The 15,407-nt window shown below is 50.3% G+C and overlaps 1 protein-coding gene across 2 annotated transcripts in view; it reads right to left on the reverse strand.

Moving 5' to 3' along the window:
* Nucleotides 1–3,101: 3,101 nt before the first annotated feature.
* HIVEP1 (HIVEP zinc finger 1) overlaps nucleotides 3,102–15,407 on the reverse strand; it is a 1,356,272-nt gene continuing 1,343,966 nt past the window's right edge. For both annotated transcript variants that reach the window (XM_069620429.1, XM_069620430.1), the window contains exon 9: nucleotides 3,102–4,898. In XM_069620429.1, coding sequence (XP_069476530.1) covers nucleotides 3,723–4,898 — 1,176 coding nt within the window. In that variant the 3' untranslated portion in view covers nucleotides 3,102–3,722. The remainder of the gene's footprint in view (nucleotides 4,899–15,407) is intronic.

The following is a 15,407-nucleotide window of genomic DNA, read 5'->3' on the forward strand; positions in this document are numbered from 1 at the left end:
ACGGCCGGTTCAATCCTGCTTAGATGAGGCTTTGCCGCCTTGACCTCCTTGGCGACGACGGCGGGGTCCGCCTGACTTGCCTCGTCCCCTGTAAGCTTCCTGAGACGACGAACGGGCCGCTTGACGGTAGCTGGAAAATCCGCCGCCGGAACCTTTGGAGGCGCTCTTGCCTCCGCCGCTCCGAAAGGGCGGCCGCCGTTGCTGGAGAACCCCGAGAGCCCAGGCCGTCTCCGTGTCCGCTTTAATGGCTTGAAGGGAATCGTCCACTGTTTTCCCAAACAGGTTGCTCCCATCGAACGGCATGTCCAGGACTCTGGTCTGTACGTCTTGACGGAAGTCAGTAGCCTTGAGCCATCCACGCCGCCTAAGGCACACGCCGTTGCCCAACTGGCGAAATCCAGTGTCGGCGATGTCCGTCGCAATAGTGATGGCGTGGTCCGACGCCACCTCACCTTCCTGCAAGATCTCCAGGGCATTCGCCCTCTTGTCGTCCGGTAGGAAGTCCAGCAGGGGAGCCAGCTTGTACCACAGCTCCCTGTCGTACCGGGCTACGATAGCCAAGGCGTTAGCCGCCTTAATCGTCGTCGCTGCAGACGAGATGTCCCTGCGCCCCATCGTGTCCAATTTCTTTCCCTCGCCGTCCGGCGGGGAAGTCAACGTGGAGGCCGCACCCCCCCCCCGCTTTCTTCCTGTCCGCCGCGGAGACGACGGAGTCCGGGGTAGGCTGTGCCCGGAGGCACAAGGGGGCCGCGTCCGGGACCCGGTACTTCTTCTCGTACCGGTCTCTTCTAGCCGGCGTCGTGGATGGGTTCTTGAGGAGGGCGAGGCCCTCATCCCAAATATCATCCAGTAGAGGTACCGCGAGGACCGTCTTCCTCTTGGCCTCGCGCCGCTGATAAAGGAAACCTTCTTTCTTCTTCTCCTCAGGGCAGAGCTGGAAGAGCTTGGATGCCCTGGCGATCATGGAGTGAAAAGATCCAATCTCGTCGTGCGGGGAAGCCCGGGTGGGAGGAGACGACGGCAGATCCTCGTTGTACACTTCGTCGTCCGTACCCGTCGCGGCCGTGTCAGTCCCCGTATCATCCCCTCGAGTCGTGGACGGGGAGGAGGGCTGAACGGGGAGCGACGGCTGAAAAGGAGGTGGAGGGTGAATCCTTCTTTTCTTAGGAGGGGGGCTGCCCGAAGGGCCTGGTTCCGGGTCCCCCAACGGGAGTGGTTCCTCCACTGGTAACGGCAGTCTCGTCCTTATCTCTGAGCATAAGGACTGTATAGCCAACAAAATGGCCGCCGAGTTGTCTTGCGGCACTGGCAGAGGGGAATCCGACGGGCGGTCAGGGGCCCCGTCGGTACCCTCAAAGATGTCGTTGTCTCCTGCGTCGGGATCCCTCCCGACGGGCTGGTCTTCTTCCACACCAACGCCGTGGCTTAAGACCTCGATCAGTTGTTCCTCAGAGGTTGAGGCCGAATCCACGGCGACCTCCTGCCCCCCCTTTTTCTTCTCCGTCGGAGGTTTCACGGGGGTCCTGTCGATGGGCATAAAAGAGGACTCCCTCCGCGGTGGCAAGGAGACTCTGAGCCCCGAGGTCGCCACCACAGGCGTAGCCTCCACAGGCTGAGCCAGGGCCGCCGCCACTGTCTCGATAGAGGCCTTGGCCGGATGGATTAAGGCTTTCACCACCCTTGGTGTGCTCACCGCCTTCTCCTTGAGGGGGGACACTGCCTCGCTCCCCCTCCGCCTTCGAGCTCGACCGGGGCCTCTCCAGGAGCTTCGCCGGGTGCTCGGCCTTCCTCTTACCCGACCCAGAGCGTTGGCTCGTGGTTGATGGTGCCGGGGAGGGTGCGCCCTGCCTGGCGCCCATAGAGCCCGACCGTTCCGCGCTCCCGGTGCCAGCGGACTCGCGGTGCTTGGCCTTATGTTGGACCCCCGTCGCCGGGGCGTCCTCAAAGGTCTTAGAAGACCGCTCGGATTTCTTGCTCTTCTTCTCGCCGGACGGGCTCTTCCCTTCCAGCCAGTTGGCGAGACGTTGATGGCGGTCCTTCATGGTCCGCTCCGACATGTTGCCGCAAAACGCACAGTCCTTCTCCACGTGCGTCTTGTCTTCATGCGTGAAAAAATAGCACTAACGCTCGAGAGCAATAGCACGAGGATCCCAACACATGAACGTGCGGTAAAAATCTGAAGATGGCTGCCAGAGGCGGGGCTTAGGTAGAGGGCAGTCATTGGCTGTGGTCAGTATGACACAGAGATCAGTGATTGGTTACTACTACGAAAGACAGATCAGAAACGAAACTGATACTGGTTTTTTCTTTACCGAGGATTCCCAGCCTGACGACGGGGAATATTCATGAGCATGTGAATCCATGCCAGACCCCATGCTGGAGAAAGAAGGCTTCGCTGACATCCACCCAGTTTACCTATAAAGTGGCCAATGATTGCTCCAGCAGATGGATCTTGGGGGTCGTGAAAAAATGAGGTAGCTAGTGGCCCAAAAAAACCTTATATTCTAGATACTCGTTCACGCCTAAAAAGAGGAAAGTAAACATTAAATTAAATAAACATTTAACTTGCGGGGCAGGTAATTATTTACTGTGTGTAATCGTAGTTTATGGTTAAACAACAGGATATGAAATTCACACAATTTTACACCATGGCTGTGAGCACAGTCCGCTAATGTGACAAATACATCCCCAGTGTCAGCATTCCACAATTCAAATGCACGTTCCACAGGTTATGTTTGTTGATTTCACCAATGTTCGGAATGCAGAAACGTTTGTAGAGGTGGTGGCTGAGCCCCAGGGATAGCAGACATGTGGAAAGGCGACGGAGTTCAAGGAGAAATATTAAAATCACATAATTTTAATAGTTTAAATCGAAATATGATTCAGCTAAATGTACAACCCTACCATAGGGTCCCGGGAAACCAGGTCTCCATTTCATCTGTTCCCTTTACCTAGGGGATCCCGTCGGATCTGTCTGAGGAGAATACGTAATTCTGTCTCGTTGCCCATTCATGATTTTACAAATGTAACAAAATAAATGGCATATTCTACGTAGCTCAAAACCTGCTGCATAGCAGCAAGAAGGTACAAAACAACATAGGTTAAAGTTAGTAATTAAAGATTTACTATAACGTTTTTTTTTTCCACACAGACAACTTCTTTTGTAAGGTGTAAAGCTACTGTCTTGCACAGAAAGGACATATCAATTTCCATAGACTCGTATGAATACAATAAATATGGTGTTTTATATACTACATCTGTACACAAAAACGCTTCCCAACAGTCATAGAAATTTACAATTAACAGTGCAACATATATAATTTAAACCTTTTGCTTTGTCAGACAATATATGTTTACTTACTAAACACAATCTGTTATTTTGCTTTATTATACAATATATATGCATATATATATATATATATATATATACATATGTGTGTGTGTGTGTATGTATACATACATACACACACACACACATTATAGAGATGGATAGATATTCAATCATCTGTACAGTTTTCTACAAATAAAACTCCAAAAGGCACAATTGTCTATACAACATGTACAAAAATGGCTGGCGCTGACAAACAACAATTATTGGTCAAGAGTTCATGATTGCACAAGAATCGGTACAAGTTCCTCTCTGAAAAAAAATGTGCTTTAAGGAAAAAAGGCTTTCAAATAAACCTTCAAGTGTCTTTTAGAAAACATAATTTAAAAAAGCATTAGGTTGCAATTACCAGCCTGTCCTCGTCATCATCACTGCTGGCATCACTAAACTGCACAGTATTTTGTATGCGAGTCAACCCTACACGCCTGCTTATTTGTCTTTCGGGTGAAAGAGTTTGGCGAATTGGGCACCTGGACGAAGAGTCACATTTTACTTTCAGGTAGGGCTCCGGTACAAAACAAGCTGTTCTGCTGCGTGAAGATGCAATATCATAAGGCTGATGTGGGTGCCTCACTTTGTCAACTCTTTCTGTGTGCTGCTTCTCTTGAGCATTCAGCTTAATGTACTCAGCAGCCGGCCCCGATGTCTTAGAGACATTACAATCCTGGGCTAAAGGCTGCACTTGAGAAGATCCAGCTCTGACAAACTGGCTGGTGTCTGTGATGGGAAAACGCATGGACCTCTGTTCCAGGGGAACTTCAGACGGGTTGTTTCTGGAAGTCGGTGAGCCAGGAAGTTCCTGAGCATCCACAGCTATTGGGCTGACAGATGGGATTAAAGTTGGCAGTGCTAGGTTCAATATCTGCAGGCCTGGAATGTGTGTCTGAGGGACCGTATTACTGTGGGCTGAGGGGCTGGCAGTCAAAACCTGCAGACCTAAAGCATTTAGGGTAAGACCAGAGGGGTGCATTTGTGGGGCTAGATTGGAATTAGTCAAACCCAGGATGTTCAATGTCTCCATGCTTAACGGTGGAAGAGGGGTGCTCAGCTTTGGCAGACCTGGCACGTGAACCTGACCCAAGGGGATACATGGCAGGACACTGTTCATTTCGGCGATTCCAGCTGAATTTGTAGGGCCAGAGGTCTCGGAAGACTTGTCACTGAGTGCATTAGCGTTTCTCTGGAGCACGCCAACTGCAGGGAAAGTGAGCTGCACGGGCCCAGCTTGAATTGGCAGAAAGGCAGAGTACGCAGCTAGGCCAGCAGGAACCAGCTGGATGCCCCCTAGTGGGATCATGCTGTAAGGTGCTCGGGCATGGTGCTGAGAATGTAGCGGGAGGTGACTAAAAAGATGCGTCTCTGTGGTGGGGGCTTCAGAGAGATGTTGCTTGGACACGTGTGGTTTCTGCGGATGCAGATCAAATTCTGCAAAGGCCATGAAAGGAGCGACCATTGTTGTTTGTGTCCCACGGTCCACTGGCGATAAAGGAACTTTCACTGTTGACACATCCTTAATGAAAAGAAATAGTCAATTAGAGTTGATGTTTTAAAGAACATGAACACTAACACATTACACAAACTCATGAATGAATTAACAGGGAACTTGTGTAGGCAGCATCAGTTTGATGAAAAACGTAGGATTTCTACCACATTTCACACAAGCTCTGCCATTGGCAACACACTTTTCACAGCTCTGTGGTCTGAACCGCGTTATTGCGAATGAAAGAACCTTACATTTGCATCATGTATTACATACACTTGGGCTGTCCGTGTTTACAATAGAATACATGTTAATGCTTTCTTTTGCAATAACAAATCTTTAGCAAAGGCGACCACCTTCAAATTCGTTGTATGCATATTGTCCCAGTAAACAAAGAAAATGGTTGTAATGTCCCCTGCCTAACTATGGGGATAACTAGTAGGGTTACTTAGGGGTCCAAGCTAGTTGATTGACCCGTGGGGGGGAGGGAGGGTGGTGTCGAGGATGCCCTAGTCACCATTACTTTGTACCTGGCATCAGACAGGGGACAGTTACACCAGGCCCATGCGCAAGCCTATCTTTTTAAAGAAAGCACATGATTGCATGTGAAACCATGTCCCTGTTTGCAAGACTACTACTGACCATGTAACCATGATGGCACGCGTTGCTATTTGTTTTCAAGACACTTACTGGAACTGCACAGACTGCACCATAAGTCGGGAACTCACCATAGTCGCTACTTGTGACGGTGAAGAGATGGCTCTGCTCCTGGCACCAGACACTTGAATGCATTTTCAACCAAGTGCCTTATTCTGTCCAAGATGGTACCCAGTAGATGGCACCGTGATTTACTTGCCTAGGCTGCACAATTACAATTGCTCTCACTGGTTCGATTCACAACTAGAAATTGACGTCTGAGATTGTACTGTGATTTATTTGTACCTTGTTAGGCAGAATCCTGTGCAGTTCCCTTACGGAGCACTACAGAAGATTAAGACTACAGGTATGAGCAATAAATCCCCTTTGGTATCAGTCTGTACCACAAAGATTTAGTTGGTAGGTGTGGCTAAGCAGTCAGACTTATCTCAAGAGGGAGATGAGCAGTATTCAGGGTTTACACAATAGGGCTACAGTACTATGGTACAAGGAAACACTGACCAAAACTTTGTATTAAAACGAATATATATATATTTATTTTACACACTTCTAGTTCAACACATTAATCACAGTTAATAAAGCAAGTTAAAATCAGTCAAGGAAAGTATACACAACTCCCTAGTTAAATTGTAGACAAGTTTGAGCAAGAGTGAAAACTGAACAAAACGGCAAAGTGAAAACGAAACACAAATGGCACTCTAGCAATTTCTCACAAGGGAGGGAAAGCACAAGTTATACAGGAATACCTTCTTACACACCCTAGCAACACTTCCCATAAGGTTGTGAACAAGTTTAGGCAAGGCAGTATTTTAGCATATAGAATACTTAAATGAAAACCAAGCAAAATGGCACTTCACAAGTTTTAAAAGTGGGAAGAAAGAGGTGGTTATAAGAAGTAGGTGCACCAACACAGTTCTAGTTGAGAAGCAATCTAGAGAAGGCAGTTCTAACAAATTTAGCCAGAGTCAATAGGCCTGTGCCAGAGTCAGTGGTACAGGACAAAGGGCCCAGAAGCAAAATGTTCTAGTAGCTGCAGTCAAGTCTTTGGTTAACGATTTCGAAAAGGTGGATGCAGAAGGTGAAAGACAATGTTTAGAAGATAGGGGCAGCCAACCCAACAGGTAGGTAAAGGATTTAAAACACCCTTAGCACTACCACGCAAAAAGGGCGGCCTGGCAGAAGAATGTACCTTAATATGAAGTGGCGGCTCCTGCCGTGGCAGTTGTTCCTGGTAGTTCCTGCAGTTCGGGGGATCCAGCAGAGGAAGAGAGGCTCTCGTCATGGAGGGAGGTTCGAGTTACTGCACTACCCAGGGATGAAACCAGCCGCGGTGCTGCCCGACGAATAAAAGGTACGCTCCTTTAAATTACAGTCCCGGTGGACGGGTGCCTGGCTATCCGGTCTCCGAGTACAGGGTACTGGCGATTCGACCAAGGCAGGTCCAGGAAGATGATTGGCGACTCTGGTTGGGACCACCGGCTCAAGGGAAGAATGCTCTTGCAGATGAAGATCTTCTCTCGTCGTGTGGAGAAAAGTGGTGAGACGCTGCAGCAGGGCTTCACCGGTGGTTCAGTCATTGCAGATGTCTTAGGCTTCTCTCCTCTTCGGCTTCTTAGTTCCAGTGGTGACTTCTTTCTCTTCCAGTCCTCAGGACCCTGCTTTTATGCAAAAAGATCCCCATTCATACAGCCTAGCTGTCACTCACACAGTGGAGTGGTCATCTTGGTGGGAGACCCTCCAGCCTATCAGGGCAGAGTGGGACATGGGTTGCTGAGGCAACCCTGTCCAGGGGTCCTACTCCCCCTCCCACACAATGGACCCACCCCAGACTCAGTGGCGCCGAAAGGAAGGCTTCTTGGCAGAAGCCCGCCAAAAGGACGAACAAAGGATCTGGGTTAGGAGTTTAGAGAAAGACACGAGAAAGAAGTTATATTAAAGTTCTGGCAAATAAAATCTACCAGAGTAAAGTTAATATTAAAATACACCGGCGGCATGTTAGAGGCTGTCAGAACATGCGGTAGCCTCGAACAATCGGAAAATCCCATAGGGAAATATTCACGGTCAAATATTTCCGGTATTAACCACTGCCACCAGCCAGAAACTTTTGAGAGAGGGACTGTATGGTTCCCTCTCGAAAATGAACACCAGGGAAAAACTATTAACCCTTTCCAGTACCTCCATAGTAAGATGGGTTGTACTGGTTTAGTTCATAAAAATTGACTAGTAAAGTCAATGGGGACTTTACATGCCCTGGGAGACAGTAGTCAGTCCCAGGGTATTGAGTCTATGTTTGGGGGTCACTATGACACCCCTGTGTCACTGCACTGAGGGTGCTGTGTAACATGTGTAAAACGATGGCACCTATGAGGGTGAGATAAACCTCATAGACATTGAACACAAAAAAATAGCCTAGAAGACACATAACAAATATGCCTAAGAGTGGGAGAAAGAGTCTCACTCTTAGCAGGAGAAAAAAACAAACCCTTCAAATTCAGCAAAGCTGCTGGGGGACTCTATAGGTAAGGGAAATTAGCCATAGAATGATAATTCTCCCTAACATACCTCACACATAGAAAATTGTTCTTGTTGCTTTGATTCACATCCAGAAGGTCCCCACTGAGACAGTACTGTAATTTTATTTGCCTATCCGGCACATTTAGAGATTATTCATGTTAGCTTCAGCCTTTCTAGATTCCCACCTAGAAAGTGACCACTGAGATAAGTGCTGTGACTTACTCGCCTGCACTGCACACCTGGAATTGCTTTTGCTGGTCTGTGATTTGTTTACCTGTACCGCTTACCTTGAAATTTCTCTTGTTAGATTAATTCACATAGAGAGACTGACCACATTGATTTGCCTGCCTGTGCTGCTCCCTTAGAATTTGTCTTGTTACATTGATCAGATCTAGAGGGTGCCCGCTGTGATGATACTGTGATTTATTTGCCTGTCACACACTCTTGGGAATTGCTCTTGTTGAATTGATTCACATCTAGAAAGTACCCACCCGAGATAGTACTGTAATTTACTTGTCTATGTTTTAGATGCCGCAACTGCATCTAGACCTTCACCCTACCGCTACCCTCTTTGGCCCTCTCCCTCTGCACTATTGTCCAGAATCTAGGCGCAGGTTGTACAATTTAGGGGCGCTACATCTACTGTTGCTAGTTCATCAATCTCTAGGTACTGCCTTGACCTCCCCCAGGCACAGAGATCCCAGCTCATCATATAACCCTGCTCTGACCCATCCCGATCCCTAGCCTCCCCGCTCCTCACCCCCCATCTCTGAACCCTCGTGGCGCATTGGCCCGCGCTCTAGTACCCAACTTCACGACCCCCCCCTTTAATCCCCATCTGATCACAAACACCGACCCCTCCCCCTCACATCTATACACCCAGACACTGCCCGCCCACTCTCCTACCATCATCCCTCATCCAACTCTAAGATCAGAGGAGCAATCAGGCACGCCAAACACCTGCCTCCTCAAGCGCTTATCCCCCATCCCACCCTAACACATCGACTTCCACTCACCCTCTGACATCTATTGAGAACACCCTGATACCCCCCGTCCATACACCACAACCTTTATCAAACTCCCAAGCCAGGGGAGCCCTCTGGCACTCCAAACAGCGCAGATCCACGTCAACTTCCTTGTACCCTCTGAGGACCCCCCTCTTCTGACCTCCCATGCCACCCACTCCCTCGCCCATAGCCCACTGGGGAACTCACCACCCTCTCGACCAGCCTCCCATGCCACGCTCCCCCTTAACCCCTACTCGACCCCCACCAGCAAATCACCCCTTCACATCCCTTCCCCTCTCTGAAAGTAGTGCATCTCGCCCTTGCTAGAACAGTAGCCTCATCTCCCTCCCCCTCTGACTCTCCACCCTCTCTCACACCCCGGTGGCACCAAAACCCATGAAATGCAGAAACTGACTGGCCATCTCCCTCGACCCTCTACTCCTCACCACTTCTGCTTCAGCCCAACCTTCCCCCTTACACTCCCCTCTCCACTCACCCAGTTTCCACCCCCTTTCTCTTAACTTCTCACCCTGTACATCTAAACCCCCAGCACCCTCCAGACCCATTCCAAAATCTACCTGCCTAAACGCTCACACACCAACGGATCCATTCACTACCCTCCCAACCCCCCTTGACCCACCACTCGTCTCTCACATACCTACGTCAGCCCGCCTCCTCTTCCCGCCCCCAACTGCGTAACCGTCTCACCCAACACTCAAAGTCCACAGGCACCCTGACCCTCCCCTATCCCACCTCAACCTGTCTCAACCACCCCGAATGTTCCTACCACACCCACCATCCTACCAAGCACCGTGTTTCTCAAGCTCCCACTCCGATGAGCACCACGGAAACCACATCCCCTCACAAAGTCACTTGCATCCTTTTTAATGCCCGCTCCGTAGCAAGAAACAGACACAGCATCTTTGACCTCCTATCCTCTGACAAGCCCAAACTCATTTTTATCACCGAAACTTGGTTCTCCAATGACTTTGCCCCTGTAGCACATGAAGTCTTCCCCCCCTAGCTACTCGCTCATCGCCCACAATATACACTCCAAAGGTCGTGGAGTGGCAGTCCTCTTCAATCCTCAATTCTCTGTCTCACTTGTTGAATCCCAGACATGCATTGCCTCCTGTGAATCCCTTATACTGTAACTCTCGCTACCACCGACTTTCTCCCACAGCTTCCTACTCATCTACAGGCCCCCTGGATACAACAGACATTTCGCCAACAACCTCTGTGATTCAATAGCTATCATTCAAGTAAGCCACCCTTCACTTGTACTCCTAGGAGACATCAATATTTGGTTCGATATGATATATGGCATTTATAACGCGCCTATACACAAGTGCTTCAAGGCGCAACAAGGCAAGGGAGGGGGCCAGAGGGAAGACAGACAACGATCCTACTAAGCCAGGTGTCATTCAGAACACGTTGATATCCCTAACAACCCCATGACTCATCCGCTGGTTGATAGTCTTGATGCAGTCAACCTCTTCCATCATACCACTGGTCCAACCCACTGAGGTGGGCCCATCCTTGATGCAATTTTCGGCTCACATGACCTGGTTTATATATCCCGCCCAAACCACTCTTCTGGACAGACCACTATTCCATCCCTTTCTCTATCCACACTCCTGCCCCTCCTCCTACAGCTCCCCCGGCCCACCCCCGGATCTCAAATGCTGGAACAAAGTCAAGATCCTTTCCAACCTAGCCGAAACCCTGCTTCTTCGTCCCCCTGCAACGCTCCCCTGATAGACCCTTAACCATCAACTCCTAGCTTAATGACTCAATAATTCTTCTCACCCTCTCGCGCCCTGCTTCCTTACGCAATGGACCGTCCCCCAAATGGTTCACGCCCCACCTGAGGAATGCCAAAAAAGAAAATTACTCTCAGCAGATCCATGTTCGCCCTGCACCACCAACTACAAAGCTGAAATCCGAAAGGCCAAAAAAGCCTATTACAATAATGGAATTCTCAACTGTGGCAACCGCAGCAAAGAACTCCACATGATCATATCAGAATTCGTCAAACCCACTTGCACCTCTACCCAACCGACCCCCTCACAATCCATCTGCGACTCCCTCTCCCTACACTTCTACAACACAGCACTTGACAGGATGACATCCCTTAACACCAAACTGTCCTTGCTCTCCCCCTCCCATCACCAACCCTTCCTGATCCTATTGCCCCGACACTCAATTTCCCGACATTCCACTCCTTCAGGCCCATCTCCAGAGACTAGTTCCTTGACCTACTATCACCCAGCAAACCCTTTGGGTCGCCCCTCGAAGCCTGCACCGCCTCTGTCCAGAAAGAAATATTCTAGTCTACCTGCACAGGAGAACATGCAAGAGCAATACTAAATGACTCCCCCAGCTCTGTCATCTTCCCTGATGCCTTCAAAATAGCGCATGTCAAGCCACTTCTAAAAAAGGCATCCCTTGACCCGCTTGACCCCAAGAACTACAGAACGATCTCCAACACCAGATTTTTCGCGAAACTCATCGACCGGACAGCATATTCCCAGCTCAACTCCTTTTTAGTTCCTGAATCAAAGGTCCCAAGTTAAATAGTCACCTGGATATAAACGGGGCCCACTCAAAATGGCAGCAGCGTGGGTGTTTTGAGTCAGAGGGGGCAGCAGGAGTATGAAGCTAGCTGGCGATAGAGAGCAGATTGCAAGGAAGTGTGGGAAAAAGGGTGAAGGCAAGAGGAGAAGGTTCATTTGGAGGACATGGTGTGTACAGTTGCACAGGAGGAGGTGAGCCAGTTTCAGGAAGAGGGGGTGGTTGGAAAAGAGTCCCAAGAGGAGACAAAAGAACTTCATGAGGCAGTCGGAAGTGATCGTCAGAAGCAGGTTAGAGTGGGATATTCAAGAGAAATTACTGGCGTCTGGCAAGGTGAGAAGTAGCAAGGTCAGGAAGGTTTGCAAGGACACATCTGTCCAAGCACAGAGGTGGTTGCAACCCACAGTCAATGTGAAATCAGTAGGTGGTGTGACAACATGACTACTAGTCTGCAGGAGTACAGGGATGAGTAGTGGCTAAAGTGCCTACCCAGCCTCACACTCCTACTAAACCAGCAGTGATCCCCAATCATAAATGTGAAATGGGCACACCCCAACGGATCCATCTCCTTAGCCACTTTTGGTAATGTAGGCGGGGAGCAAGCCATCATCTTCATGAAGGGGTGAGAGTTGGTCGAGAATCAATCCAAACAACACTAGTACAGTGGTACCAGACTAAAAGAATGTCAAACCAAGGTTCTATAAGAACAGAATCTTTAAACTTAGAAAAATGCCCACAACAAAAAAGAAATGCTACTGAGCCACCTCTTAAGGGAAATCGGATTGAAAGCAGACTTTAAAATAAAGGGTAACTTTGGGTTTGTAGACAGGAGTGCTTAGGTAACACTTCAGCAGCAAAGAGTGAATGTTCATGAATATGTCACTCAAAAGGTAGGGAAGGGGGCGGAGGTGACTGGTTCCAACAATGCAGTGATGTTGGGCCACAGCAACAGCTTGAGGGTGGAAGATGCTGGGAATGGAAGGTGACATTCTTTTGGTGGCACTGGAAAACTCAGCGGCCTATGTGCGGAAAAGTGGAGCTAGGCCTCCAGCAGTGAACGGCCTCAACTGGTTCAGTCACAGCATCATGGTACTGCAGTGGCAACAGCTTTGGGCTCGAAGAAGGTAGGAACCAGGAAGTAGGTGTTAGGTTGGGGATGCTTGAATGCTCAGTGGGTCTCAAATACAGAGACAATAGAGCTTTGGTGTTATCGCCGAGCGAACTCTCAGATGTTACAGCAGTTGAGCATGGAGATCTGAGGTGACGCTTGGGTTTCCCTTGCAACAACTTGGTGAGCGTCGAAGGAGCCGAAACTAGCATCAAGGCAGTTCAGAGATTCAGGGAGAGCCAGGGGTTGCTCCTTTGGGTCTGTGGTTGCTGGTAGACTCAGGCCAGGGTCTCGGTGGAAAGGAGAGTCCTTTTTTCTGCCTTTCCAAACCAGGAAGGGTTCTGTCACCTCCAGTAAGCAGGATCCTGGGTACTAGTCTCTCAGTTGGAGAAATTCTTGTCCAGACAGCTGGTAATTCCAAATAGAGATATGGGATGGTTAGGGAGAAGAGCTTTCCTCTTACTTAGAGCACTCACATCTTAGTCTGCCGGTCTGGGTCTATTGTTCGGCGCAGATCGTTCCCCTCTTGGAGGGAGGGGTATAGAGGACTCAATATAAGATAGGGCTTCAGATGGTTTTCAAAAAAGTGGGCCCTCCCTGCATGTTGGATCCTCATTTTGGCAGGGAACATCAAGGCGTAAGTGATCTGTCGTGCTCTGAGGAGTTTCTTAACCGGTTCATAGGAGCGTCTGCTCTCCTGGACAGAGGCGGAGAAATCTGGGTATATATGTATGCGGTTGCCTTCGTATTGCAATGTGCCGGCCTCTCCCACCAAGCAAAGGATCATATCCCTGTCTCTGTAATTCAGGAGGCGAGCAATAATTGTACGTGGCGGGGCTCCTGGTTTGGGTATCGGTGCTAGAGTACGATGCGCCCTTTCCACAAGAAAATGCTCAGAGAGCGATTCGGGCCTGAAGAAGGATTTGAAAAGTTCTTCTATGCTTTTCTCCATTTGGCCCTTGCCGAAGGATTCCGCCACTCCGACCACGCGGACATTGTTCCTTCTTGACCTGGATTCGAGGCCCTCACATTTACTCTGTAATTTGCTCATCGTGTCTTTGATGTACGATATATCTCGACCGTGGTGGGCAATAGTATCTTCATTCACACTTATCCTGCTCTCAGTCTCCGTGACACGTGCGCTTTCTTTATCTATTCTGGCTCTCAAGGAGCCGATGGTGGCAACTATTTTGTCCAGTTTAGCGTTCACTGCCAGGAACCCGCTCTGAACCAGCGCGGCCAATCTATCCTCTCTGTCTGTCCCCTCTTGTCCACCCTTGGCGCCCTCATCCGAATACGTGTCCATCGCTACAGCGTGGCTAGCCGCATTGGTAAATGTGTCCATAGGGCCCTTCTTCTTGCCACCGGGGGTTTTGGATGCCCTGTTGGACTTGTTTGGCTCCCCCATGTTTACACAGCACTTGTGTGCTTATCGGACTCGTCACAGGAGTTCTGTAAGGACTGGGTCCCAAATCCTAGACAAGGGCTTGTGGGATCAACAGTCCAAAGTAGCAGGCCACCAACGCGGGGTCAGAAATATCGAGTGAACTGTATCCTCCCAATTATATAGTATCAAGCACATCCAGGCTTACTCATGTGTCACGACGTGCCTCCCGGCCTCTGGTGTGAAAATTCCGGTGGACTGTGCCCTCCCACGTAGTGCTCCAGAGGTAATAAATAGTATGGCCCTGGGGAGCGTCTCAGGATTTTCAGTGTCCAGAGTAGTAAAAACCGCCTAGAAGGGTCTTCCGCCTGCCCCGACTCTGTTTTTAATGTTGTGTCCTGGGCAGTAACCAGCCCCGATCGAGACAACGAAGGATTAGGGTCAAGTGTGTATCCCGGGGATGCCCTGTACAGGCAGAACCGCACCTGCAGTCTAGGTTGGTGGGCCACGTTGTGAGTCAGCAGGGGTATCCACCTCTCCTTCTTCCCCCATCCACATCACGTGCCTCTTTCTCCCAGCGTATGTTGGTCGGGTGTGGGCCAAGGATCAAGCTGCACACAGCAGCACAGGACCAGCATAGTCCGCGCCCAAGTGCGCACCAGTGTTTGCCGCTTCGGGCCTGAGGTCCACCGGCAGGATCTCGTGGGGTCGTGGGCATCCGGCCCAGCACGCAACGCCTCCACAGCGGCTCCGGTGCTCACGGGCGTCATCCAGATCGAGCCGCATTGACTTGTTGCAGGTCGGGTGGTTTCTCACCAGTCGTCGCAGTTCTCTCGTCACAGGCGAGCAGCGGGACGTGTCTCCGAACCTCCCGGAGACAGCGCACGCAGCGGGATCGGTGCACCGTGCCTCTGAGCGCCGTAAGGGACACACGGCCTCGGGATCAGCCGCAACACTATGGCACATAAGCCACCTCTCCTCCACGGCAGAGGCCCCAGACAGAGCCCCACACCCAGCCCCAGGGCACGAATCGCGCACACAGGCCCCGCCTTCTCCCGGCCTTGCGTCGGACCGCAGCCGCGGGCTGGAGTCGACCTCCCACGGAGACCCTAAGCGAATCGCGTCCTCATCAGGGGCCGGCGAACCTCCAGGTCATCCGAACATCGGCGTTAGCACCCCAGGATTTTCAGGAAACAGGGACAAGTCCTCCGTGCACCCGTGACTCGGTTCTTGCGTCTTGTATTGGCCCAGAAAAGGATTTAAAGGCACAGGATTTTGAGGCGGTGCGGGAGCCC

This window comes from Ambystoma mexicanum, chromosome 5q (genome assembly GCF_040938575.1).
Source record: "Ambystoma mexicanum isolate Mex_15411 chromosome 5q, UKY_AmexF1_1, whole genome shotgun sequence".
NCBI classification, from domain to species: Eukaryota; Metazoa; Chordata; class Amphibia; order Caudata; family Ambystomatidae; genus Ambystoma; species Ambystoma mexicanum.